The 25,938-nt window shown below is 44.8% G+C and overlaps 1 protein-coding gene across 1 annotated transcript in view; it reads right to left on the bottom strand.

The window, feature by feature from the left end:
• LOXL2 (lysyl oxidase like 2) overlaps nt 1–25,938 on the bottom strand; it is a 102,132-nt gene that overhangs the window by 9,474 nt on the left and 66,720 nt on the right. Inside the window, exons 6-10 of the mRNA XM_082200410.1 lie at nt 23,123–23,306; nt 17,374–17,525; nt 12,955–13,122; nt 4,255–4,417; nt 3,055–3,298 (exon numbers count right to left, since the gene is read on the bottom strand). Of these exons, the coding sequence (XP_082056536.1) occupies nt 3,055–3,298; nt 4,255–4,417; nt 12,955–13,122; nt 17,374–17,525; nt 23,123–23,306 (911 nt within the window). The remainder of the gene's footprint in view (nt 1–3,054; nt 3,299–4,254; nt 4,418–12,954; nt 13,123–17,373; nt 17,526–23,122; nt 23,307–25,938) is intronic.

The raw sequence follows: 25,938 nt of genomic DNA, 5'->3' as shown, positions 1-25,938 counted from the left end.
TCCCGTCCCAGCAGTGCCAATGAGCACCAGACACCCCTGGAGCTATGAGCCCTCTCCAAAAAGCACAAACGTGAAACCCTTGACCAATTACTTGGCGGCTATCATGGACTTGGGCTTGAGACTATTAGCACCTATGGAGCTAGCTAGTTAGAAACCTGTGGAGAGGATGCTAAGGGAGAACCATAGCGTCTCTCAAAGAGCCACTGTTCCCTGTTTTTTGCCTTCAAAGCACCTAGCACCAATATCCGTGAGTTAAGCCCTACACTCAGGCGATGCTTGAGTCTAGATGAACATTGAGATTTGCCCCATCTGGAAACCAAACTCCTCTAATGGACACATCACAGTTTAAGGGAAGGGAAGCCAAGCAACTGAAAAGTGGAGCTTGCTTGCTCTTTTTCACTTGTAAAAATAAACCATGGCTTAATATTAAACAGCTGATATTCAGTATCAGGTAGCAGCCCCTAGTACACCCATCGTGTTTATTCTATTTAAATATGTTGACATAAGGGGAGGGGGGCATAAAGGGAAATTTTAATTGCCCTGGAATCACTGCCAGATGTTCTTTGGTTTCCTTTTACCTGCCTGTTAAGTAGCCCTCCCTGCCTCCCTGGTTTTGTATCCTGGACAAAAATGCTCAGGAAGAGGCTGAGATGGTCAGGGAGAGGAAGAAAAATTTGAGATGTCCAAACTATTTACATTGAGGTTGGATGCTCAAAGTATTTCCAGTGCAAAAAAGAAAAAGAAATAAAAAGCTTTAAACCTCAGGTCTGACTCCGTTGCTAAAATATGTCTGCTCATTCAGATAGTTGTTTATATTATGGTGTTTACAGACTGGAAATACTGAAGAGGAATTGAGTCTGTATTCCTTAGTGCAAACAGAGACTGGCTTAAACACATGGATGGGCTACAGCTGCCTCACTTAACTCGAGCTTGTTTGGAAATGCCAGAGCCTCAGCATGCTGAGGTGGGACTCCTCTTTTTCTTTTTCTGGTGGGCTCTGGGATTAAGCAGAAAGAGGCCCCGTAGAACTCTTGACCCACCCAGGTAGACGTGGCCCAACAGCCACCAGAGGCCGATAACTGTTATGTGACTGAGTGCTGCAAAAATGGGGAGGATGAGGTCTGTCAAGGAGGTGGTGGGCCCCATAATGCTTGTTGAATTTGGTTTGGTGAATCACAAGTTATTCAGACCTGCGCTAGATGGGAAATGGGGCCCCTCCTGAAATGATGAACGCCCGCATAATTCAAGAAACTCACCCCGTCAGCCCAAAGATTACTGCGAGCACAACAGGACTCCCTCCCCCCTTCCACACATGCCCAGCACTCCCCAGAACGGCTTCAGAGGGGTGGAGGAACCCCTAGAACATACTTAGGGGTTGCACAGAGAAAAGGGGGGAAGTCCAATTCTATTAGCAGTAATCTTTGTGTTTATGGGACCCCAATTTAGTGCTACATTAGATATAACATTACCAGTTGTATCCAACTAAAATCTATGAACCTAAGTTAGTCATGTCTATTAACTTCAATGGATCTACTCTGAGTAGGACTAGCACTGGCTACAACCTTACATATCTTTGCTGATGAATATGGAGTAATGTAATATACTAGGTAAGGGAGTATAAACTGGGAATATTAACTTCTTGAGAGTCACCTCAACAGATTGCTAAAGGGTTATTGTATTGTTTTAAGGCACAAGGGCATTGGCTGATTTGGTGCTCCAGAGATAGGGGGTGCTTCTTCCGCGTGGGGTTGAAAGCTCAGTCAAGGCTGCTCACACATACAAGTTTCCCATCGTATCCAGAGAAAGCCACTTCCATCAAAATGCTGCCCTGCATTACTTTCCCACTTTATTCAGATTTACTGTTTCTGCAGAAAATAATGTACATAAAAACAAACAAAAGTGTTGATTTTGGATTAAATGGGCAAAAAATATGGGGTGGCCTTTTGATAAGGGTGATGTTGTGTGGAAGCTGCAGCAAACCTACATGCCTGAGCAGCAGTGAGTCCACAATGAACTTTTCCTGTGGAAGCCTCCCTGCCGAAGGCAAAGCTTCCCACTGCAGCAAGAGGCGAGTATTAGCTCCGTATAGACTCATGCAAGTGCTGGGCCTGCTCTGAACCTAATGGATGAAAGACTGGGATTCAAAACATATATTATTTGGTGTTTTTTTAAGACTGTACATCATGCTTTGAAAGGAATGAATGAATGTCTGTGAAGAAGACTTGAATTTTATCCCTGGTCTGCTTTTTAGGCATATTTAGAGTGGGGATAATGAGCCAATGGGGGCATGGATCACAGAACTGGATCCCAGAGCACTAGGTTCAAATACCCACTAAACCACACAGCACATTGTGCTAACCTAACTCTAGCCTTGGGCCAGCTGTTGTCTCTCAGCCTAACCTACCTCACAGAGTTCTTGTAAGGATCAACTGGGTGGTGTCTGGTCTATCCAGTGCCAGCAGCGGCACATGGCACCTCAGGCACCCACCAGGGGTCCCAACAAGGCCCATTTTGCCAACACCTGTCCTGCAATGGGCCCTCCCACTTGCCCGTGTCCACAGGCTCAGGTTTATCAAGCACCATCAGTGAGCGTTTTGTTTTGGAAGCCACCATTTTGACGTTCCTAGGATGCGCTAGAACAATGCTATGCCAGGGCACGGTGCTGCTCCGCGGGTGGTAGTTCACTGGAAGGCACTTCCTTAGAGCAGCCTTGGGAAATCCCTGTGACCAGAGTGACTGCTTCCTCCATGCCACTCCTGGCCTAGGTCATTTCAGGGGATGTAGAGGATGCCTCAATTACCCAATTAGGCCTAGTGGGGCCTAAAAAGATATACAGAAGAGATACTGAACCTAGCTCACTTACTGCTGGCAGATGTGGACATTGAACCCGAACACTAAGTTCACAACCAGCGTTTTATCCACAGGGCTGCCCTACATTTCACATGGATCTTAATCTGCCTTTTATCAAATCTGCTGAGGCCAGAACTCTGACCACCCCAAGTTTTTTTCTACAGGGTAAATCCGCAACAGTGCTGGTGAACAGCAAAGTCTTGCCTGTGACAGTCGTGCCAAATCCAGGAATGGCGTCCACTTTTGGGGCGGAAGTCAGCCTGTCCGTTGTTGTGGATCTGGGATGAGAAACGCAGGAGCCTCCTGTAGCCAGTGGAAATGGAAGTGTTGACCGCTGAGGAGGCCAGGCAGTTCTCTTCCAGGGCACATTGCAGCATGAACATGGGACGGTCTTCCAGGTATGATGTGTATTCCACTTCCTTGGCATTGAGGACAAGGTCAGCTGCAGCTGGAGGCCAGAAAAGAAAGGGGAGTCTTAGCCCCGACATACAGACTTTTCAGGCCAAATATGATGCCAGCACCCTCCATGTTGCATTAGCTGTGTTTTTCCGTACTGCACAGCTATGTTTTCCTATATATCACTATGCTTCTTACATCCATGGGCTTAGTGAGGTGGTCAAAAATATTGAAGAGCATTGAAGAGTTCTGGATTACTTTTTGTTAAAGCACAACATCAGATTATTTCTTTTTTAAAAAAAGTTTAAAGCTTCATTTAAAAAATCCCATGTTGCTCTAACAAAACCCCCAAGATCTCTTTATAACTGCACACACAGAGTTCTTGGGCAGCTTACCATTGTATGGTCTACTTGAGATCTGCAAAGCCCTAAGGGGAGGCCTTTATGGGACTGCCTTGTAAGCTTTAAAGTGAAAGGCCTATTAGAGAACACAATCAATCACCAGAAAGACAAGCAAAACTACATCCCACTCAGACACCTTTTAATTATATCACAGTGAGAAAGAGATAAAACCACCAGGGATTATGGAGGAAAGTGAATCCCTTTTATGCCCCCCCCCCCATTTTCTGGACCTATTTGTCTTCAGTTTGGCAGACACATTTTACTCTGGAGGAGCTCCTGTGCCTAGAAATTCCATCCACTTTGGCCAAGAGGAAAAAGTTGTGGATTTTTAGATCCCTTGTAGTAGTGAATGGGGGAACAGACACCTTCCCTTTATGCAGAGATGCTCAGAACTCAAAATAATAATGTGAAGCAGAGAGAGCCCTGATTGACTCAGATACAGATCTTTAAAACAGAGTTTTAAAAATTCACCAATACAAGGCAAATCTCATTTATAATGGCAGCTGTCACAAAACAAAACAACAAAACAAAACAAAGACCCAGGGCAAAAAATATAAATGGGAGGTTTGTCTTTCTGGTACCTAGAAAAGGAAGTTTCACAACTCACTTTCTGTGCAGGAAACGCCAGCTGCAAAGCGCCCCCCTCCTCTGGGGCAGAATACGTGGGTATCGTGGCGGCAGTGTGACAGGGCCATCTCTGTCCCAGAACACTTTGTCCCACTCATGAGAACATCACTGGTGCTCGTTTCTCCATACCAGTACCAGGTTTCCTAGCAGAAAACATAGCAATGGAAGCAGAATTTAATGCTAAAAAAAAAAAAAGAACAATGTATGCTTTACAATAAAAAATAATAATTGCAAGTTCAGGGAAACATGAGATTTGTCATTTCTGAGGCTCCCAAGACCCAGCAGCCGACTTTGCATGGAACACTTGAAAATGCTGAAGGCAGCTTCAGACAATTTCTCATTTTTCTTTCTGAAGATTAAGAGGTTTCCCATCAAGGATTCTGAAAGTCCTGGAGCTTGCAGAAACAAAATCATTAAACTGCGTCTTCTCCTGATGCTAATGTACAGCATGACTCCTGTGCTTTTACTAACTAAAAGAGAGAGAAAATAAGGTACTAGTCCCTACTCCCCATAGGAAGAGTGGCTTCCCTATCCAAGCTTCTCAGTGCAAATGAAACTGGGGCCGCCTGGCCCGACTCCTCAGACCACAACACCTCCACAGGATGCTCTTCTCAGCCAAATGTCACCCCACACACCCATGCCCGCTTCACCCACAATTACGGTTTCTGTTGGGTTTTACTTCTGTTTTACTTACCAGATTTCACCAGGACTGGCAAATCTGAATTAAATGGGAAAGCAAAAAGTGGTGACATTTTGATGCCGCACCAAACTTGCAGACACGATTAGCACCGAATACACAATCAATGGCAGAGTGGAAGCCCCCTCAGGGGTCCGTGAGGAGCCCTTTAAGAACTCTCTCCCGCAGGAGGCAGTGATGGCCAGCAGAGGATCAAGCAAACGCACGGAGGAGGAGCTACCAATGGCGACTAGCTATGATAGCTAGTGTCCCTGTCAGAGGCAGAAGGCGCTGGGCATCACAGGGAGACTGCTGCGTTCAGGTTCCGCTTGCAGGCTTCTCACAGGCATCTGGTCAGCTACTGTGTAAGCAGGACGCAGGGCTAGATGGGCCTTTGTATTAAGAAAATTTTAAAAACTATCTTGTAACTACCCCTTGCTAATCAGTGTATGAGTCCCTCCCTACTAATCTAAATCAAGTTTGTTTTTTCTAAAAAGTTTATGAATCACCTGTTGCATTAATCTGCCTTATAACTCCACACAGGCAGTGTCAGGACTCAGCTACATTAGTAAAAAAAAACCCATAGCATTTTGAATGCATTATAAACATGCAGCACCAGATGGCGCAGTAGAGCACAAAACCTTTCTATGTGATTTTACATAGTGTTTTTATTCTTTTGTTCTAACAATTTAATTTATGACTTTTGTCCTGTGTGTAGATCCACCCTCAGTCTGAATATATTTGTGGTTTTTGTAGCTATTGCTTTGTTCCTATTGATTATTGCTATTATTTACTGCATTTCATGAATGCAAAGTGCTATACCTGTCACATCTACAACACCCTTATAAGAGGCCACTATGATCACCACCACGTCTCAGCTGAGGCCGAGATAAAGCACATGACTTCCCCTAGTGCATTCAAGGAACTGTAGCTTACTCTTCACAGAGCTACAATTGCTAGCACCATTAATAAACTACACTTCCCAGGATTCTTTGGGGGAACTCATAGTGTATATGCAGTCCCACAAAGTTTTGAAATTAAGGCTCCGCAGCTCACAGCTGTGAAAGTTACAGAGCTGTACTCTTTCTTCTTACAATTTCTAAGTACAGTGGTACCTCGGGTTAAGTACGTAATTCGTTCCAGAGGTCTGTACTTAACCTGAAACTGTTCTTAACCTGAAGCACCACTTTAGCTAATGGGGCCTCCTGCTGCCGCCGCGCCTCTGGAGCACGATTCCTGTTCTCATCCTGAAGCAAAGTTCTTAACCTGAGGCACTATTTCTGGGTTAGCGGAGTCTGTAACCTGAAGCGTATGTAACCTGAAGCGTATGTAACCCGAGGTACCACTGTAAACTCAATGCATGCTGTCATTGTCATGGCATAGTAGGGGGAACAACACAGCAAAATGCTGTGTCAGTCATCACACATTCTTTACCCAAACATTATTGGGGGGGGGGGCAGGATCTGCTACCATTCATTGTCTCTTGCAACCCCTAATTAAGCTCTCAAGTTTTTTTGCTACTATCTGATACTTGGATCTAGGAAGCATCTATTTAGCAGCTGGATTCCAGACGGCTGACGTTTGCCCAAGAAGAATTAACTGAATTATGAACAAATTAAAATGCCACCTCCTTGAACTCACTGAGTAATGGAGACCTGGCACATGTCCTGGAAAACAGGCAACAGCTCAGTAAACAGCAAGTCAAGCGGCTTGTCGTGCCTTTTTCTCCCATTAAGCTAACCAGGAGCCAAGCACAGCAGATGGGCTGATGCGCGAGTGGCTTTTTCCTCAAGTAGCTGCCCTGCCCAAAAGTACAGGACTGACCACTGCTGCAAAAAAATGAGGAGCAAAGCCATGGTATGGAAAGCTTTTAGAAAATATCTATGCCCACCTAATAGAGGCGAGAATATTCCTTGCTCTCTTTTTCTGCTAGTTATTTCGAATCACTGTGTGAAATTCAACTCTGCCAAACCCTCTGGTTCCCTGGCCCTCAGCCCCCTCACCAAACCTTTATGTTTTACCATTCACAGAGACACTCCTGCCATTCTGATGAATTTTTATTTCTGCCAAGCAAGCCCAATCTTTCACTTCCCACTCAGTAACTGCACATCTAGTCACCATTCCATGACTGGCCCTTCCTCCATGGCAGTCAGAATGGGATCAGTGGCATTACAGCAGATTAGGCGAGGGAAGGCAAGGGTATGCAGCTGACAGCCAGCCAAATCTATGTACAAAGTGATAATATACTAAGCTCCTGATAATATACAAATCAGGCGTAACCTTACCTTATTTACATATCATCATCAATCTTTAGTGCAGTCCAGACACCCAACAAATTGTTACAAAGCAATGAACAATTCAGATTTACAAATCTAAGCAGTGCTTTTTTTCTTAAAAAAATGTTTAGGGGTATTTTCATTTTCCTACTCATATTGAAATACTGCCCCTCAATGAGGCCAAACTTAGATTCACAAGATGGTATGCATACTCCTGCGTCCCCCAGAAAAAACTCATTGAATATAAGAGTAAAAGCAGAGGCAAACAGGGGGCACTCCTGCAAGGCAGCAGATCTGCTACCTGATATCAGACCGCAGAGGCCTTTTCCAGCTAACTTTCAACTTTCTCTGCCTTTTCTCCCAAACTGCCAACTTCCATTTGCAGTCTCCCCTTAGCTCTGCATGTGAAACCTTCCCTAAACTCTGATGTGTGTCTCATTCGAACAGAGATATCATCAACTATTTTCTAATCATAGATTGTATCCAAGGCAGGTCCCATTGAAATTAATGGACTTAAAAACTACTCATGGCCATAGATTTCAGCAGGTCTCCTCTAAGCAAGGCCCAATGAGCTCCCATCTGTGTAGTATGTGTAGTAGTGCGTAGTTCATCTGGCTATGAACCAGCAAGCGGTCCAATCAGCAATGTAGCACCATTATGAATATGTCAGTAGATCTGCAAGGGAACATGCTAATGCTGGAACTGTATCAGTATGAGTGAAAGGGTTGCTTCAGAGCTGAAGAAACAAAATGGTCTTGGTAGGGATGGATGGATGTCTGCTACTGGTCAGTTTTGCATGTGTTCATTCCAAAGTCCACTATATTATGTTTCCACAGTAATCCATGATTAAAATAATAATAATTCTGCACACGAAGTTGTATTTAAAGAACAAGAGCCAAGTAACACATCCCATTGGTGCAGGGATTTCCTGTTGTGCAATGGAACGTTCCCCCTCGCTTCTCCCCATGTATGCCACACACCTTTCCCAAATCTGCTCCAGAGGGTTGGGGGAACACATTTAGGGGGTGCACAGGGGCAGGAGGTGAGAAGTTCCATTGTGTAAAATGAAACCCTTGTGTCAGTGGGAAATGATAGTTGACTGTTGCCTACTATTTCCTCACAAAATATGCATTCCTATTTATTTTTTCATATGCATTTTGTTACATTTTTGTTAAGTGAAGTACTGTATCACAACATTCCGAAGAATAACTGCATTCCAACTGCATGTCACTGTAAGTGCTGCAGATTAGCCCATTAAATTAGTTCTAGAATTCTCAAAGAATGGATTCCTCAAGCAGACCCCCTCCGGCTGGACTTTCCTCCCCCTACAAAGGGTAATCTATCATCAACTGCCACATAGGAAGGATGCTGATGACTTGTTAATATTGTTTATTGTGTTTTTAAAATATATGACTGAATGTGACTTGTAAGCCACTTTGGTAAGATCCAAGGGTTATCTCAAACTATGTTCTACTCAGAGTAGACACATTACAATTAATAGGACTAAGTAAGCAATGCCCATTAATTGCAATGGGTCTTCTCTGAGTATAAGTAACACAGGCTATAACCCTATACCCTGAAAGGCAATTGTAATAAATAAATAGCAAGCGTCCTTTGCTGGGGACTGGCTTGGTCCTACAACACCTGGTCTATCAAATGAGCTGGAAGGTTGGGAAATGCAAAAGACTGTTCTTGAAGGTTACTCCAACCATCCTAGCCTCTCCTCCTCCTCCTCATCTGGTGGTCTGATGATGCAATTCATTGCGAATGCGATGAATCTGGACTTGCTATAGCAATTGGGCAGCCAAGCTTTGAATTCCCAACTCCACCCTGAACACCACAAATCATCTATTAATTTATCGGCATGATCTGTTTTGAGTCAGAAGTGCTGCCACAATAATATTGTTGCCTGTTATATAAACGAGGCCTCCCTTGCAACATCTGTGTGTTTGGAAGGACAACAGAAAGCTCACTCTGTAGCCAAGATGCACTTTTATAACTAATACCATGGAGATAGTTTGTAAAGTATTGGAAATTATTGAAAGTTACGATAAGACCCTGAAAAGATGAACACCACATCAATAGCAATGGGACTGTTTTGAAAGCACCTGTTATGCAATGCTAACATACTTTTTTTGGACTGGGAGTGAAGTTTTCAGTGTAGTTTGGTTTTGGAAGAAGGGATGTCATGGATGCTTTAGCTGAGAATCCTGCATTTCAGGGGGCTGGACTAGATGACCCTCGGGGTCTCTTCCAACTCTAAGATTCTATGAGAAGCCAATTGTGAATGGAGCCTATTGTCTAGCACCTGTGAGGTCGCTAACACTCCAATTCCTGGAGCAGTTTTTAAAACATTATTATTATTTTAAAAATTTTTGCTAGCATACCTTCCTTTTTATTTAGTTCCACACAAACACCTCATTTAGTTCTTAACATTATTTTGTTTATTTTTTTTTTAAAAAACCCTCCTGTTTGGTTTAAGGTATTTTTGAACTGAAATGTTTCTGAGTGGCTCAGATTTACTTTTAACTTAATGGTTTCTAATGCTTGAGAAATCACGTATGCGACCATCTTATTGAGCATCAGGCACACTGGCTTGCCCTTGCGATTGAGGGGGCCGGAACACGCACACCACATGGCATGCTGATGTGTCGCAAGCACATCGTGGGACATGCCGATGAGCCCCCCCCCCACGACTTGACGTGTGACATGAGCATGTAGGGAAGTGTGTGCATGAGTGATGTAAGCGTGTTGCGTGGTGCATGCACATCATCATGGAATACTGAGGGGGCTCAGCCCCCTCCTTGAAATTTCCTTGGGGGTCCTTGGCCCCTCGGCTCCCCCTAAATGGCACCCCTGCTGAGCATGCAGGAGAGGCGTGTGTGTGTGTGTGTGTGTTTGTGAAGTCTGACAGCTAAGTCAGCACTGAACTCGCTGGCAAGCAAAAGACACGTTGTGAAGTCTCTGGTAAAGGACCCCTCGCGACTGCTGTTAAGACATTATGCAAGTCCTCACACTTTCAGCCATGAGAATTAAAGGTCTTTTTACAGGAGACTGAAATTGGCTTTCTCTATATCTGATTGGCAGCCCACATTCCTGTATTTACTACATAGGAAGCTGCCTTATACCAAGTCGGACCATCAGTCCATAAAGCTCAGTATTGTCTACACTGGCTGGCAGAAGCTCTCTGGAATTTCAAACAGCATTCTCTCCCAGCGCTGCCTGCTTCTCGTAGTTGATGGAGACTGAAACTGCGACGTCTTACTTGCAAAATGTGTGCCCTGCTCCTTAGCTTCAGCAACATGCGGTGTAAATGCAAGAAGGGCAAGATCCAAGGCAGGGAGGACATCATAAAGGGATATGCTTCTGAAGGGTGAATGAACTGGACGTACCATCACTTCTGCAGCAACACATGGTCTAGTTAATTGCATTGCCAATGGCCCCTTGACCGGCTGCACACAGATATGCATAGGGTGCGCCCTGTTCCACACACAAGGGTCGCCGTATATTCCAGTCAAGGGTGCAGCCTGGAGGAACACAAGGGCCTTTTCTCTTGCAAGTATCAGTAGCCCCGGCCACAGGAAATGCCCCACATCAAACAGCACTGGCCCTGCTTATGTCAACACAGCTGAGAGATCAGAAAGCATGGTGTTCCATGGATGTAGTTGCCCTCAACTCTTGAACTAGGAGTTGGCAGCCACACAAGAAAATAAACCAAATCTCTAAAGCGAGGCCTTCCAGCGCCAGTTTTAAGAGGAACACACAGTAGACTGTAGCGCTAGCTCCCCTTGCTGCCACCTCCTCTAGCCTTGACAATTAAGGTGTGTTTTGGCACCAGCTTATTTCCTGGGGAAATGTCCCAGAAACAGTTGGTGCTTTTTTGCAACACATTGGGGGTGGGGTGGGGTCACCAAAGGGAGCTCCACTTTTGGGTACTGTTGCAAAACAGAATTCCTCATCTAAGAAGACCTCACCTCCCAGCAGTGTTCTGCATAATGTCTGAACAATGTCAAAGGATGTGGATGCAGCCCTGCTCATTCTGCCCCCAGTGCACTCTAATTGCTAATCTAACATCTAACCGGTCCTTTCTTAGGAAATGCTGCATTTTGATGCATTTCCCCTCAAAGTACAGTAGCTTTGAGCTAGAAAGGAACCAGGTGTTGTGAACTTTCTGGGTCAGCTAAAGTGGAAGGTTCCACTGAGGTCAGGGGGCCAGTGCAGTTGCAGCTTGCACAACTCTCTGCAGAGGAGAAAGAAGCACAAATTGCCCCCTTGGGAGGAAACCCAAAGCGTGGATGAAGAAGAGTAATGTTTCCTTGAGCAGAAAATGCTCGAGTACAGCATCAAGTAATGAGCAATAACTGTGAATTTAAGTCTTAAATGACCCAGGAAATTAGGGCCTTGTCACAGCATTCAAAAATATATGAGAAAATAAGTGGGTGGCTGCAAAAAAGAGGGGCCTGAGTCTGGGAAGAGCTGCTGACACTTCTCCGTAAAATAGAACAATCCCCATTTATGTAACTCCCTGAGCTCCTTGGTGGGATACCAATGTGGTTAATCAATAAGCTCCATGACAGCTGATGACAGGGAAACTGAAGCCAGAGGCCCTGGAGGGAAAAGACTTCAGGCAATGTGGATATTAAGGCAGGTGTGTCCTCTTAACAAGCATGGGACTAGCTCTGCGCAGCCACCTGTGGATTTGGTACCTTCCTCATCCCAACCAAAAAAACTCACCAAAATATGGGTGGCCATCTTCTCGCATGTGGTTGGACATGATTTCATCTTAAACATTCTCCTGAGGTTCTTTCATTTCTGTATTACATTTTACTTGTTGCTGCAAAGCTATTATACTGTCCACTTTCTACCACAGTTGCTTGTTTTAATACTTCAATAATTTTCAAAGAATACTGTAAGACCATATAGCTTATTTCACAAAGACATTGTAACTCTCCTGCAGTGACCTAAAACCAACATTACTACTTTCTCCCCATGGGTACAAGTTGCTCTTAAAGAAGAACTGGATTATTTGGGTATAGATGAATGTTCAGTTTCCATGACCCATTTCAAATCTCACATGGTCCAATAATTTTAGGCCTCCCTAGTTTGGCCAACTTTTAATACAAATGAGGTTACGATTCTCTGATGTATGACTGGAACATTCCTTAAAAGCAGAAGTTAAGGCTGCTTGTAGCTCATGCTATTGGAATTAGGAGAGTCTTTGAGGTTAAGGTCTACTGACAGCTGTGCTGCTTGTACACATTGCAGCCATGTGAAGCTCCAGGTGGTTCCCGTCATGCATATGAAAACCTCAGTGCACTGTGGACCAAAAGGTGAGTGTGCCCCTAGCAAAGGAAGGGGAACCTGAGGCCCTCCAGGTCGTTGAACTAGGGCTCCCATCACCCCTAACCATTGGCCAAATGGACTGAGGTTGATAGGAACTGGAGCCCAACAATATTTGGGAGGCCACAGTTTCCCATCCCTACAATAGGGACACAGCCACCATTTTGTCTTTCTTTCTAACTTTTTAAAAGAAAGGAAAGGAAGATAGGAAGGAGAGAATAATGCAGAAGTATGGGGGCATGGAAAGAGAGATGGAGACAGCCAGATAAAGAAGGCAAACGAGTATAATGAAAAATGATAAGTGGTTCCCATGTAGTAGGTTGGTGTTCAGATTGGATCCTAGGTAAAATTGGCCCACTAGGAAACCAGCCAAGAGTTATCAACATACCTGGAAGGCGTGGGCAGCATAGCCAAGGCCCAACTGGCGGCAGACCACCATGGCTTCTATCGTGCCCCATTTGTCACTGCAGACTGTGCCCCACTTGAGTGTGCCGTTGAGCTGCCGGAGGACTTCCACCCGGCCTTCGTAGGGCGTGCGGCCACCGCTCAAACGTATCTGTAAATTATAAAAGAAGAAAAATAAAAAGTGATAGCTCCTGTCACCAAAAAACAAAACAAAAAAAAACCTGGTCCTGTGCAAACAGCAAAGGGAGCAAAATTCATTTCCTGTTGAATTTTTCATGTTACTTAGAAACTCAAATCAAATTGTTTGTGCCAAGACAGAGGTAGAAAGTGGTTTTTTGTGTTGCTGTGCTGGGATAGATATGAAAACCTTTCGGTCCAGAGCTGCTGATCTGATGCCAGTTCTAAGAAAGCACAAGACAAACCAGAGTGTGGACAAGCCTTAGTCATAGCAGCTCTGTACCGCCTGCCGTGTCGGAGGTGGTGGCCTCTGAATACTTTGTTAGCCATGGAAAGCATTCTGCTCAGGGCCTGCAGGCTTCCCAGCAGCATCTGGCTGGCCCTTGTGAGAACACGAGGCTGGGCTAGACTGTCCTTTGGTCTGATTTCAGGGCTCTTCTTATGTTCCTAAGTAAATCCCATTGAGTTCAATGCAGCTTGCTCCCAAGGAAGTGTGCACAGGGCAATTCTACACAGAGCACTAAAACGGGGAAAGGAGAAATGCAACAAGAACAGTCCCAGGCAAATTAACTTATTAAAAGTCAGTAGCATCTCCCTGGCTGGCCTGTGTGATTTCTAACAGCTAACACAGTTCTGTCTCTACTTGACTTGCAAGCATCCAGATAATCATCCAAAGACCCCTGGTTTTTAATGGCTGAATTGCACAACGGGCTCATCCACACGTCTGTTTTTCCTGTTCCCAGAAAGCACAAGGCTGAGTGGTTTTTCACGTGTTTGGTGCTTTCTAGGCACAGGGCTGAGCAGTTTTGGCTTTGCGCTACTTCTTTCCCCTGGAAAGCCAGCTCTTTAGAACTAAATTGGAACAAAATGCAACCTGTGAGAAAGCCCAGTTGCCGTTTGTTCCAATTCAGTGGTTAAGCAGCAGGGCAAACGGAGGTGTGGATAAGCCCAATGTTGATATAGTTTATGCAGAACTATGGGCAAGGTCACTATGCTGGGATGTGTGACAACATTCTCAAGTTCAATAGTGATCAGAGCTTTAAGTGTCCAGAGCGGCACTCCATTCACTTTGAGATTAGCTGGATTTAGCAACCTTCAGGCCTCCTCTGGGATCTACAACTATGAATGGAACCTTTTACAATTGGCTCTAATGCTTCATCAGTGGGTTTATGGGCTGAGATGATTGGGAGTTGCTTGACTTTTTGCTTCCTGAACTTTCCACTTCTCCACATCACTCATTATATTTTATTATTTCATTAAGCTATATTTCATTAGCTTTTAAATGCCTTCCTTGCCCATCTGTCCCTCACCCCCTTAATGCAAATGCAATTGCAATTGCAATTGCATATTGATTGGTGGTTAAATTACCATTAGCTGTGTACCATTAGCCTGGGAACTTTGCTGTTACTTTTGATTTTAGCAGACTTGTGGATTGGCCACCCCTCAGGATCAGGTCTCAGTGTCTGCCCCCTTCCCCCAGGACATGGGACCTGGGTTTAAGAAAAGCCTTGTACAATACATTACAGAAGTTGCAGTGCCTCTTTGGCTGAGGGTCTGAAGCGGATGTTGATGTGATCTATTCCTAAAGGAATCTCTAGTGCCGAGTATTACAGAGATGGGCCCAAATGTTTAAGTTAGAGAAGGGCTTCAGATCAGCTCCAATTGTCTGGTATAAGGAAGCTTCCTTAGTGTCATTTAAAGTTGCATATTTCAGAAAGTTTTAATGCTACCAGCAGTGAGAAGCACAGGAGTGTTTATGAAGCACAGATCTTGAAGAATGACTAGCATGCTGCTCTATGTTCTGCTCTCTGGGCCTAAAAGAACACAGATGTTAAAGTGAATGGAACAAGTAGAGCCTGGCCAAATGATCAGGATACAAATCCCACAAGTTCAGTGGCCTGCCTGCCAGCCAAGATCTTGAGCCAACATTTGAAGGTGACCTCAATGTGAAGGGCTGAGCAAAACCTCTTCTCATTCTCATTAAAACTAAATACATATTTAGTAACACTTTTAAGAAGTAGTCTAAAGCATCACCTTGGGGTGGGGTGGGGACACAGTAGCTACCTGAAGAGCCTATGCACATTATTGGTCTCTAGCCATCTGTGGGCCCATGCTGCCAAGCACTGGATCCAGCTTTTACTGTGCATTGACAAATGCATTATTTGAACATCTGCAGTGAGGTTGAATCTCACATGATGGCTTCTTCAAGTGGCTGCCATTTTGCCAATATAGTACTGCAATGCAGCACATCAAGTGCCCAGCTGCATCAGACTCAAGTGCCATCTAGTCAAGCATCCTGTTCTCCTAGTTGGAAGCCAGATGTCAGTGGGGAGCCTGCAAGCAGAATGTGAGTGGCCACACCACTCTTCATTTCACAAAATTGGCTTGGAAGGGACCTGCACATGTTGCCCCGTAGCTTTATTTCTAGACCGCTAGGAGGGTTACGGACCAACTTTTTAAAAAGAACAGAAAACCCACAGTCTTGGGCATCTGCCCAGGGACGCCATTGGAAGCTATCTTAGCCACCTTGGGCAACGGGTTGGCAACTCCTGCTCTGAACCAACCCCAGGTCTGATCTGTTCTGCAGAACAGCATTAGCAATACACAAACACATGTTATGAGGGTGACAACGAGTCTCATACAAATACAAATGGCTGCCCATTTGCAAATATGTTAGCACCATGAGCCATAGGACTGTAATAGATTTTGTCCTTTGCTTCAGCCTAGACTGGAGTTGCCCTTAGCTCCTTGACCCATACGACTCTGCTGCTATGATCCCTCCAATACAGGTGAACAACAAATCCACAAAGACATTCCCAAGTGTTCTTTTGGCCCAAAGCACATCCCTTGTGTTTCCTTAGCAATACTAGTGAACAAGCAAGTTGTATCCCAAAAATATTATTCTAGATTGAAGGGGAATAAAGGTAAAGGGACCCCTGACCATTAGGTCCAGAATAGCTCAGAGTAAAAACCTCCAGCACTCTTCTGGACATTTTGATTGTGGCTATACTATTTTGTGCTTCTAAAATTGAAAGAAGCCTATTTTCTTGGACTTAATGATCAATGCATGACATGTGGGGTTTTTTCAGCCGGAACTCACTGGAACTCAGTTCTGGCACCTCTCAGGTGGGCACCATTGCTGTTCTAAAACAATGAGGAAGGTTCCCATAGTGAGTTCCAGCACTTCCTTTTCTAGAAAAATAGAACTGGGCATACCTGATGAAGGAAGTAACATTGATCAGAAAGCCATGGGCACAATCTGCTTGGAAGTTCTCCTGCACCATCCTGGAGACCTCCTTTTGACTAGAGATACAAAGACTTCAACCCTGAGATCTTCAGCATGCACAACTGTTGTCTACTATTGAGCTCTGGATCTTGATATGACCAGGCAAGGGATGGAGAGCTCTGCATTCAGGTTAATGTTACATGACTCCTTCTATACTCCAGCTTAAGTACTGCAGCCTTGAGGATAAAAAGACCATGCCATGTTTTTCCTTCCCTCCTACTACCACTTTGCTCAACATCTTGTGTGATGAAAAGTGCAGGAGAATTCAAAAAGCTTGCTCAAAACTTTCTGACATTTTGGTTGATCCTAATAAAGCTGTTGTGGAACTATGGATTTTGGATTTCATCCATAGTGGGAAAGTTTTGATGTCATACTAAACCCTAGTTTAGCATAACAAAGACCTACTTCGGATAGCCTTAGGTTTGCTTATTCCCACCTCTTTTCTCTTCCTTTGGTGCTTAAATGCAGCTAGTTGTTTCATAAACTGACAACCTGTGAATCATGGGTTATGAAGCTAGTTTGTTTTATTTTTAAAAAACCACAGTAAACATTAGCTACAGCTTAGGATACCTACGGCAAGCTAAACTGTGGTTAAGGGAAATTGGAAGCCAAAGCCATGCTAGAGGAGGGGCAGGCAGGGCAGCGTGCAAGCCCTTCCCTCGAACTCATCTAGGTTCATTCTTGGCATGTTCAACTATGGTTTAGTGTGACATTTCAAAATGGTCAGCATGGTTTGAACTTTCCAACTTTTGCAGTAGCTGTGGAAAAGGTTGCTGGCTTTCTGAAATATTCCTGTGAATTAGCTCCTGTGAGTTAGCTCAGAGTTTATTTTCACACTTGCTTGTGTAGGGGAACTGTTGCTTGTGGAAAATATCACAAATACCAAAAAAAGCAGAAAAATGGTTCTCCCATTATAGACAAGACAGCTCTGTTCCTTACCTGGTTTTGGAATCCCATAGCTGGAACATTGCATCTAACAGAAGCATCTTCTTCATGAGTGCAACTTCCTAATTGGGTGCTGAATTTGCAGTCTGTGAAAGACTTTTCAAATCCTTTGCAATTTGCTTCAGTGACATGAATGGGGCCCATACCTTGAAGAAGAAACAGACATTCTCAATTTTCTACAGCAAGTAAGATGAAGAAACTTTGGATTTCAGATATCAGACTTCAGAACTCTAGACTTATCAAATCCCAAGATCTAGAAACTTCAGATACTAACCCAAGAAGACTACAGAGTAAGGATTTCTGCTAATGCTTCTTGCCACTTTTTAAAAACTGCTTGAGAAATTATTTCCAGTAGTTTATTTTGCTACAATAAAGAGGCCAGAAGGAAAAGAAAGGCCAACTTTCCACTTCTCCATCATTTATAAACTTCAGCTGGGGAACTGGAAGCAAAATATATATTACCCAGCACTTTTGGCAATTTCCTCCCCGCCAGGAAGCTGCACTTGATCAAGCTCTGACATTTCAGTGGGAACTAGGATACTTTTTCCAGGGCAATATAAAAGAACAGAAAAACAAGTAACTTCAAATACAGGTGGGCTACTTGAGGAGTCCAAGATTGTTTGGCCTTCTGAGGATACAAAAGGATTCCACAGGATGTTTTGAGCTTGAATAAGGCTTGAATAAGTATTTTATCATAAAAAAATGTATTTGGTTTTTTGGGTGTAGAATGACTCACACTTCCCACTTTAACATGGATAAAACTGGGACCTAGTTAGCCAAAGTTGATTGCTTGTTAAGCCTGAAGCCCTTTCTCCAATAAATCTGTTGCAGCCTGGACCTATGTGTGTTTACTGAGAAGCCTTGTGGCATTGAAGTAGGCCCCTACAATACAATAGAGGCCTTAGCCTCTAACGCATTCATGATGATTTGTGCTCACAATGCTATTGGGGCAGTCACACGTGGTTCTGCTTTCAATATTATTTGCAAAACCCTGCAAAGGTTTTGGTGCAGCCTTAGCGTTTCATTTCCAGTGAGTGCCTATCTTGTAGGCAGCTGCCTAGATGTCATAGCTCTTCATACCACAGATATTTAGTGGGTGGTATGTCCTGCTTTTGTTGTATTACAGCCCCTCTGAAGAACAGTAATGTGGTAGTGTTGGGCACAATATCACAGAATATCACAGAACAACCAACAAAGTAGAATAAATCCACCACTGATGTGCTATTACTGTGTCAAAAACATGCTGCAGGATATACCTGGGATAAAGCACCAACCTGGGGGCGGGGGGCGCTAAGGCAACACAGGCCTTTGGGTGAATCGGCTTCTGGGCCTGCTTCTGGGTATCAAGCATGCCCTGAATAGCTTGTGCAATTTGTACCTCATCCTGTCTTCTGTACCCACTCCTCATTTTCTTGGTGATAGCCCATCAAAGTATTATTCATCTACTACTAAAAACATCCTGTCTGTTTGCATGGACTCTTATCAGAGGTGCCAACTTGCAAGGCAGTTTTTTTTGGGGGGGCAGCCGGGAAGAGCCAGGGGGTGGAGCCAAACGCGGTGGCAGCGTGGCTTCAATGGCTGGAAGCTCCTCCTTCTCCTGCTGCTGCCACACTGTGCTCAGCTCCATGCTTGGCTGGGGGCTGCTTCCCGCCTTCTTCCTCTCCACAGCAGCAGCAAGAGGAGAAGCCGCCGGCCACTGAAGCTGCGCCATGCTTGGCTCTGCACTCGGCTTCCTCCACCCCATGTTTTTTGGGCTTGGCCCCCTCCCAAAATATATTTGGGGGGGGGAGCAAAAGGCTCTCAAGAGTTGACGCCCCAACTATCATATTGCAATGGCCCCCACATCCTGGTCATTGTCTAGCCATTCCTTAATTACCAGTCAGACCTGCAACAAATAGTGGCAGTGTGGGGGCTTTGGTTCAGGGTTCCAGCTAGCCAACTCTTTCCCCAGGATTTAATGCTGGCAGCTTTGGAAGAAAATGGTGCTACCATTCAGACTAAGCAACTGGAAAGGACTGTCACAATTCAGTTTTGATTCAGATATCCAGGCCTGCCTACCCTTCCCATTCAGGGAGGGAATCAGAGCCCAGTGGCAGAACACCTGCTTTGCATGAAGAAGGTTCTCGGTTCAATCCCTGGCACCTCTGGCTTAAAAAAAAGTGTGTGATTTTCTTGACTTTTTAAGGACCAAGGAAAACATTTCCAACCAAGGACAAAGTGCCTGAGCCAACACCTGTCCCAAGAACCCATGAATCAGAAGATGCCACCTTCAGAAGAGAGGCCTTGTTTGGGAGACTGTGGAGAAGGAGAAGCAGCTTTTCCAGGAGTCAAAGAAATGTATCATCGGCTGGGAGGGTGCAACTAACCTACACTCACATACAGTAGGTGCAGTAGATCACATGTGCATTCTATTCTTCATCACAAAAGCTCAAAGCAGCATGTCTGGGGTTGTTCCCCATTTATCCTCACAGTAACCTGCTCAGGATCTCCTAGTGTGTTTCATTGCTGTGCCGGGCTTGGAGTCCTTGTTTTCTCAAGTCCAGCACTTTCTCCACTATACGAGTGTTTGCATGTGCAGGTGTATTTCTGTAGTTAGCCTTTCACTAATGGCATACTCTGTAGACCCACTGAATTAATAGACATGATTAACCTAGGTCTATTAATTTCAATGGGTCTACTCTGAGAAGAGGTTAGTTGTATACAATCCATAATGTGAGGGTTTGGAGCCAACTAACTGATGTGAAAATCCCCAGTTTACCAGATCAAAGAATCCTAGAGATGGATCTGCCACGCAGGATGAAGTTATAGCATCCTTGACAGAGGGCTGTCTGGCATCTGTTTTAAAACCTCTAATGAAGGAGAACCCATAAATACCTGAGGCAGCCTGCTGCACTGTCAAACACCCCTCACTATTAGAAAGCATCACCCACTGTCCAGCCGAAATATGCCTCTTTGCAATTTTTACCCATCAGTTCCTAGTCCTGCCGCCTTGAGACACAGACAACAAGTCTGATCCATATTCTGTTATGACAGCCCTTCATATATTAGAAGACCACAATCATGTCTTCCCTTAATCTTCTCTTCTCCAATCTAAGCATATCCAGCCTGGATGGGTTTTAAGGACTTAAGAAAGGCCCCAAATTCATTTACGCTTGCATTTTGCCCCCAACATATGAAGCCACCTTATTGGTTACAGCATTGATCCATCAAACCAAATATTGCTTGCTCTGGCTGGCAGCAGCAACTTGCCAAGGCCTCAGGTAGAGAGAGGTCTTTTTCAGCTCAGCCACCCAAGACGGTAAAAAAAAGAGAGAGAGAGAGAGAGAGAGAGTTTCCAGGGTCTGACTGTGTAATGTGGCAGCAGGCAGCACGTTTGAGCCCTTCACGTGGCAGCCAAACCTTTTCGTGTGATGGCTGGCACTTCTGCAGCCATAACTGCAATTAAATTCACATCAGAGAACTCTTGTGTGCTGCTTGGCTGGCAAGCTTGCATTTTTAAGATTCCAGAGAGCTGCAGTGTGTCTCATACATTTTTATTCCTTTTCCTTTTCCTTCACCCCAAACCACATAGCTCTGGAGGCATCTCACCCTTCCTTTATGTTTTATGGTGTGGTTTTTGGTTAGGTAGTGGATAGTAATACAGGCCTGGGGGCTGAGGAAGAGTCCATGGAAACGATTGCCTCACAAAGCTGAAGGAACCTTCTTTCCCAGCTTGAGGACCACGCTCCCTGCTGGGGGCCACATGCCTGCGATGGATGGGGCCACAGGCAAAAGTGGGTAGAGCAGCCCTGGAAACCTTTACCCTGTGCACAGCTGGCTACTTTCTATCCCTGTGGTCCTCCAGATGCTGTTGGACTCCAACTCCCATCAGCCCAGGGCCACATGGCCAATGGCCAGGGAAGATGGGCGCTGTAGTCCACCAACACCTGGAAAGTCATAGAGCTCCCCATCCCTGTTCAACACAAACACACTTCTCCATGCAGGCATTATCAGAGTTCAAGGATACAACCCAAGGAGGCAAAAACACCCATGGGGAGCGGGGGGGGGGGGTCTGGGCAGCGAGGCCGCATAAGGACCCTGGGCCTGTTTCCCGCTTCTTAAAACCTAAAGATTTGTATGCGTTCAGGAAAGTAGTTGCTACTCTTTTTAATCAGGCTTTGGAAGTCTCCTAGATATTTTGGCTGCTGGAAGTTTTCTAATTATTTGTTCATATCATGTTTGATTGCTTTTAACATAATAATCCCATTATAGAGGGAAAGGAGGATATACTTTTAAGCAATGAAGATGCAAACCAGCTCCAAATATTGCAAAATGCATTCCCGTACAGGGATGGGGAATCCCCACCCCTCCCCCGCCAGTCCAGAGGCCAAATGTCACCCTCCAGGCCTCTCTATCTGGCTCTCAGGACTCTGCCCAAGCCCCACCTGCACCAGCCCTGCTCTCTTCAGTTTAAGGACCTGCTCCAGCCAGGCCAAAGCACCCCAAGAACATATCCCTGGGGCCTCTTGTTTGCCTGGATGGAGTTTGTGTGTCAAAAATTTGTTTTTTGTTTCCTGCTGGCTAAAGGTAGGAGCCACATTCATCGCCCCACCCGTTTTGCTGCCTCTGCTGCTGCTGCCCTCTTTTGCCTCTGGGCTCATCCTCTGCTGGTATATGTCCCCCTGGACGTGGCCCATAAAGGAATGCAGATCTGGGCCAGAAAAGATGCCCACCTCTTTTCTAGCATGATAAAGACATTGAACCCAAGCCTGGGGTGGGATCAAGTGCACCCATCAAGTAAGCAAGTGTACAGATACACATTGCACCCCTCTGTGGGTATTCAGAATATCTGTGAGTATGGACCATGGTCTTGCTACTGCATAGGGACATAGGAAGATGCCTTGTTCCAGGTTAGACGACTTGCCCTCTAACCTGACATTATCTACTCTACATACCTATACCACATGGCTTAAGTCCAAGCTACCTGAAAGACCATATTCCCTCATATGAACCTGCCTGAAATCTTTGGGGGAGACCCTTCTCTCGGTCCCACCACCCTCACAGGCACACTTGGTAGGGGAGGGCAGGAGAGGGCCTTCTCAGTGGTTTCTCCAGACTATGGACCTTTCTCCCCAGAGAAGTTCGACAGGCTCCCTCCTTGTTGTCCTTCCACTAGCAGGTGAAGACTTTCTTGCTCCAAGAGGCTTTTGGGAACCAACTGCTTTTAATGAAAGGCTGATACTGTGCTATTTTACTGTAATTACTGTATTTTTTGCACCATAACACTCACTTTTTTCCTCCTAGAAAGTAAGGGGAAATGTCTGTGCGTGTTATGGAGGGAATGCCTATGGGTGGCATGCCTACGGATTTTCCTCCTCTAAAAACCATGTGCGTGTTATGGTCGGGTGCGTGTTATAGAGCGAAAAATACGGTATTTGTATGGCTTTCTCTCTCTCTCTCTCTCTCTCTCTCTCTCTCTCTCTCTCTCATATGTGTGTGTGTTTAATTTTTCCAATGATGATTTTTAATGTTTTTAGCTGTTTTTGTTTTTATCTTGAGTCCATACTCTCAATGGCAGCAGCTCTTCAAGGGCTGCCGAGTTGCTGCGCAGCCCTTGATGCTTGGTCCCTTTATTTTAAACCAGAGGAGCTGGGGATTGAACCTGGGATCTTCTTCACGCAAAGCAGGCGCTCAGCCACGGAGTTCTTCATCTTGCTGTCCTGACAGCCCACTCTAAAGGTTCCTGAACAGGAAGCACGCTTACCTTGCCCAAGCCTTGCACCCATAATAGCCTCTTTGGCAGATCCGAAGCCTAGCTCTCGGCAGACCACACTTGCAGAAACGAGGTTCCACTGGTCATCGCATACAGTTCCCCATTCCCCATTCATCAGCACTTCAATGCGACCTTCGCCAATCTTGGCTCCTCCCTTTAACCTCACCAGTGGAAACTGAAAGATAAAGACCAAGGGGGAAAACCCTTAAGTTCATAGGAATGTAACCGTCACAGGCAGCTGTCTATAACGTGGAGCAAATTGCTCCCTACTAGGAACTGGAGATGAAATTAACTCAGTTTATAGATGCAATTTCCCTAAATACACTACTGGAGGTGGCAAATTGTTGTTAAAACACACATTGTTTTGAAGGAGGGATGGTTAAGTGATGCCGCAACCTAGGGCATGATTCATTGTGGGGACAGAGGAGTCATTTTCTCACATTTTCAACTTTTAATTCAATTCTTCACATTTTCACAGCAATTTGTTATTTCTTTTTTGGAAAAAAATAATGAAATTCCGCATCATTTTAGTGATTTTTTAAAAATGTACATTTGTGTATGCAGTTTTGACAAATGTACACATTTCTGTAAAGAATCCCAAATACTATCCATTTTGATGTACACTTTATCCTAATATACACAGTTTGATACAAATTATTTGGTCAGAGAACTGCATCACAAAATTTGGGGAACGCTGAATCTTGAAGAATAGATGTGTTTTCAATTTATATACTGGTTTCAGAAATGTGAATTAGGTAATTTCTCATTAAAATGCAAATAAAATTAAAAAAATTCCCTCCCCCAATTTATGGGCGCTTCAAGGAATATGAGGCAGTTCCTGGCCTTCTACTTTTTAACTCTGCCTTAAAGGGACAGATTAGGCTTCTCAGTAGTCAACAGGTCAAGAGGAGCTTCTGTGACCCCTCCCTATGATTAGCTGAAGCAGACTAGATTGCGTAATCCTAACACATTTGTGCACATTTTCTAAATTTGGATGAAGGAGGGAGAAGAGATGAACTTGCATGGTTAATTTGATTTCTTTGACAGAATTTTGTATCAGGTATAAAGATCTCATCTTTTCAGCCTTTACTGATAATGGTAATGATAATGATTGTTGAATTCCAGCTCCTGAAAAGTTGGAATTAAAAAGAGACCCAGCTATGCCCACTCAGGAATATCTAAAGCTCATGTTCCTTCAGGCCCCCAAATCCAACAAGAACATCAACAGCTACGAGCCATAGGAAATATTTTAAATAAACTGAAAACAGGTTCCTCATCCAAGGACACGATGTACATACTCCACCATAAGGTTAGAGGACTGAAAATCCATGCTTCTATATAAAAAACAAATAGAGCAATTCTTGGTGCTGAAATAAATGCACTCTCTGATGACTTACAGGATAACAGGGCTGTTCCAGGAACTCCACCCCAGCTAGGTTAGTCTGAAATTCCATTAGCAAAAAAACCCCTCCTTCTCCCACAGAACTCAGGTGTTTTATGGATGCATTTTGGAATCAAATGATGGTGTGATGGACAGCTGAGCCAGACCAGAGTCTGGTGATGCAGTGCCTCAGAATTCCACCAGAGGGCTGGAGCCTCTGTCTGATTGGTTACCAAAAGGGGGGTGGAGCCAGTGTTTTGGGAGGGAGAATAAAAGGATAGTTTCTAAGATAGTTGAGCAGATAGTTAGAGGGAAAGAGCTGGAGCGATAGTCAGTTCTGGTCTGTGTGTGACAGCCGGATCCGCATCAACTGCACAGCTCCCTTTGACAGTGGGGGGAGAGAAAGGGCTGGCTTGGGGGGGGGGAGAGCAGCTTGGGGGAGGGAGAGAACTTTTGCCTCCCTTTCCTTTCCCCCCTCCTGCGTCCAATTAGCCACCACCTTCCACACAGCACCCGGCGCATGCTCCTGCTCCCTCCAATGACAATGGATAGATCACTGCCAGTTTTTTATACTGGGAACAGACTGCAAGCTTTTGGAAGTTGGAAGTGCCTGGCCGAGGCTAGTCAATCCAGCTCCATACATCTGTCTGCAACCTAAATGGCATCATGCTTCCTGTGTTGCAATTTCTATCTCTGCTATGAATGTAGGAAACAAGGTGTGACACTAAAGTAGGGGTCAGCAAACTTTTTCAGCAGGGGGCTGGTCCACTGTCCCTCAGACCTTGTGGGGGGGCCAGATTATATTTTGGGGAAAAAATATGAACAAATTCCTATGCCCCACAAGTAACCCAGAGGTGCATTTTAAATAAAAGGACACATTCTACTCATGTAAAAACATGCTGATTCCTGGACCGTCTGTGGGCTGGATTGAGAAGGCAATTGGGCCAGATTCGGCCCCAGGGCCTTAGTTTGCCTACCCATGCATTAAAGTGTGGCAGCTTTTTTATACAAGATGGGATCATGGATCCATAATCTCCAGGAGTGCTGCTAACCAGTTTCACCAGCATCAAACATTCATCTATATATAAAAAAAACCCCAAAACCAATGCTTGTACTGTATGTTCCTTTGGGTAGTTTATCTGTTACAAGTCACAGTTATATAACGGAAAGGAATTGTCCACATTTAACATCTACATAGCAAGAATAGCAGACAGCACAAGAGAAACAAGGAGCTGCAAGTTCAGCCAAGCCAGCCAGCTCAGCAGTCAGTTGGCTTGAACAGAAGAATTTTGAACAAGAATGTGGCAAGTGTTTTGCCAAGAGCCTTGCCATTTCCAGCACTAAATGGAACATACGCTGTCCTCAGTCAAAAAGCATCCCTGGTCAAAACAGGAGGGAGGCTATAAACGAGGCCTTGCACAATAGG

The sequence above is a fragment of the Podarcis vaucheri genome, assembly GCF_965113315.1.
Source record: "Podarcis vaucheri genome assembly, chromosome: 15".
Taxonomy (NCBI): Eukaryota; Metazoa; Chordata; class Lepidosauria; order Squamata; family Lacertidae; genus Podarcis; species Podarcis vaucheri.
This window is presented reverse-complemented; position numbering and strand designations above follow the sequence as displayed.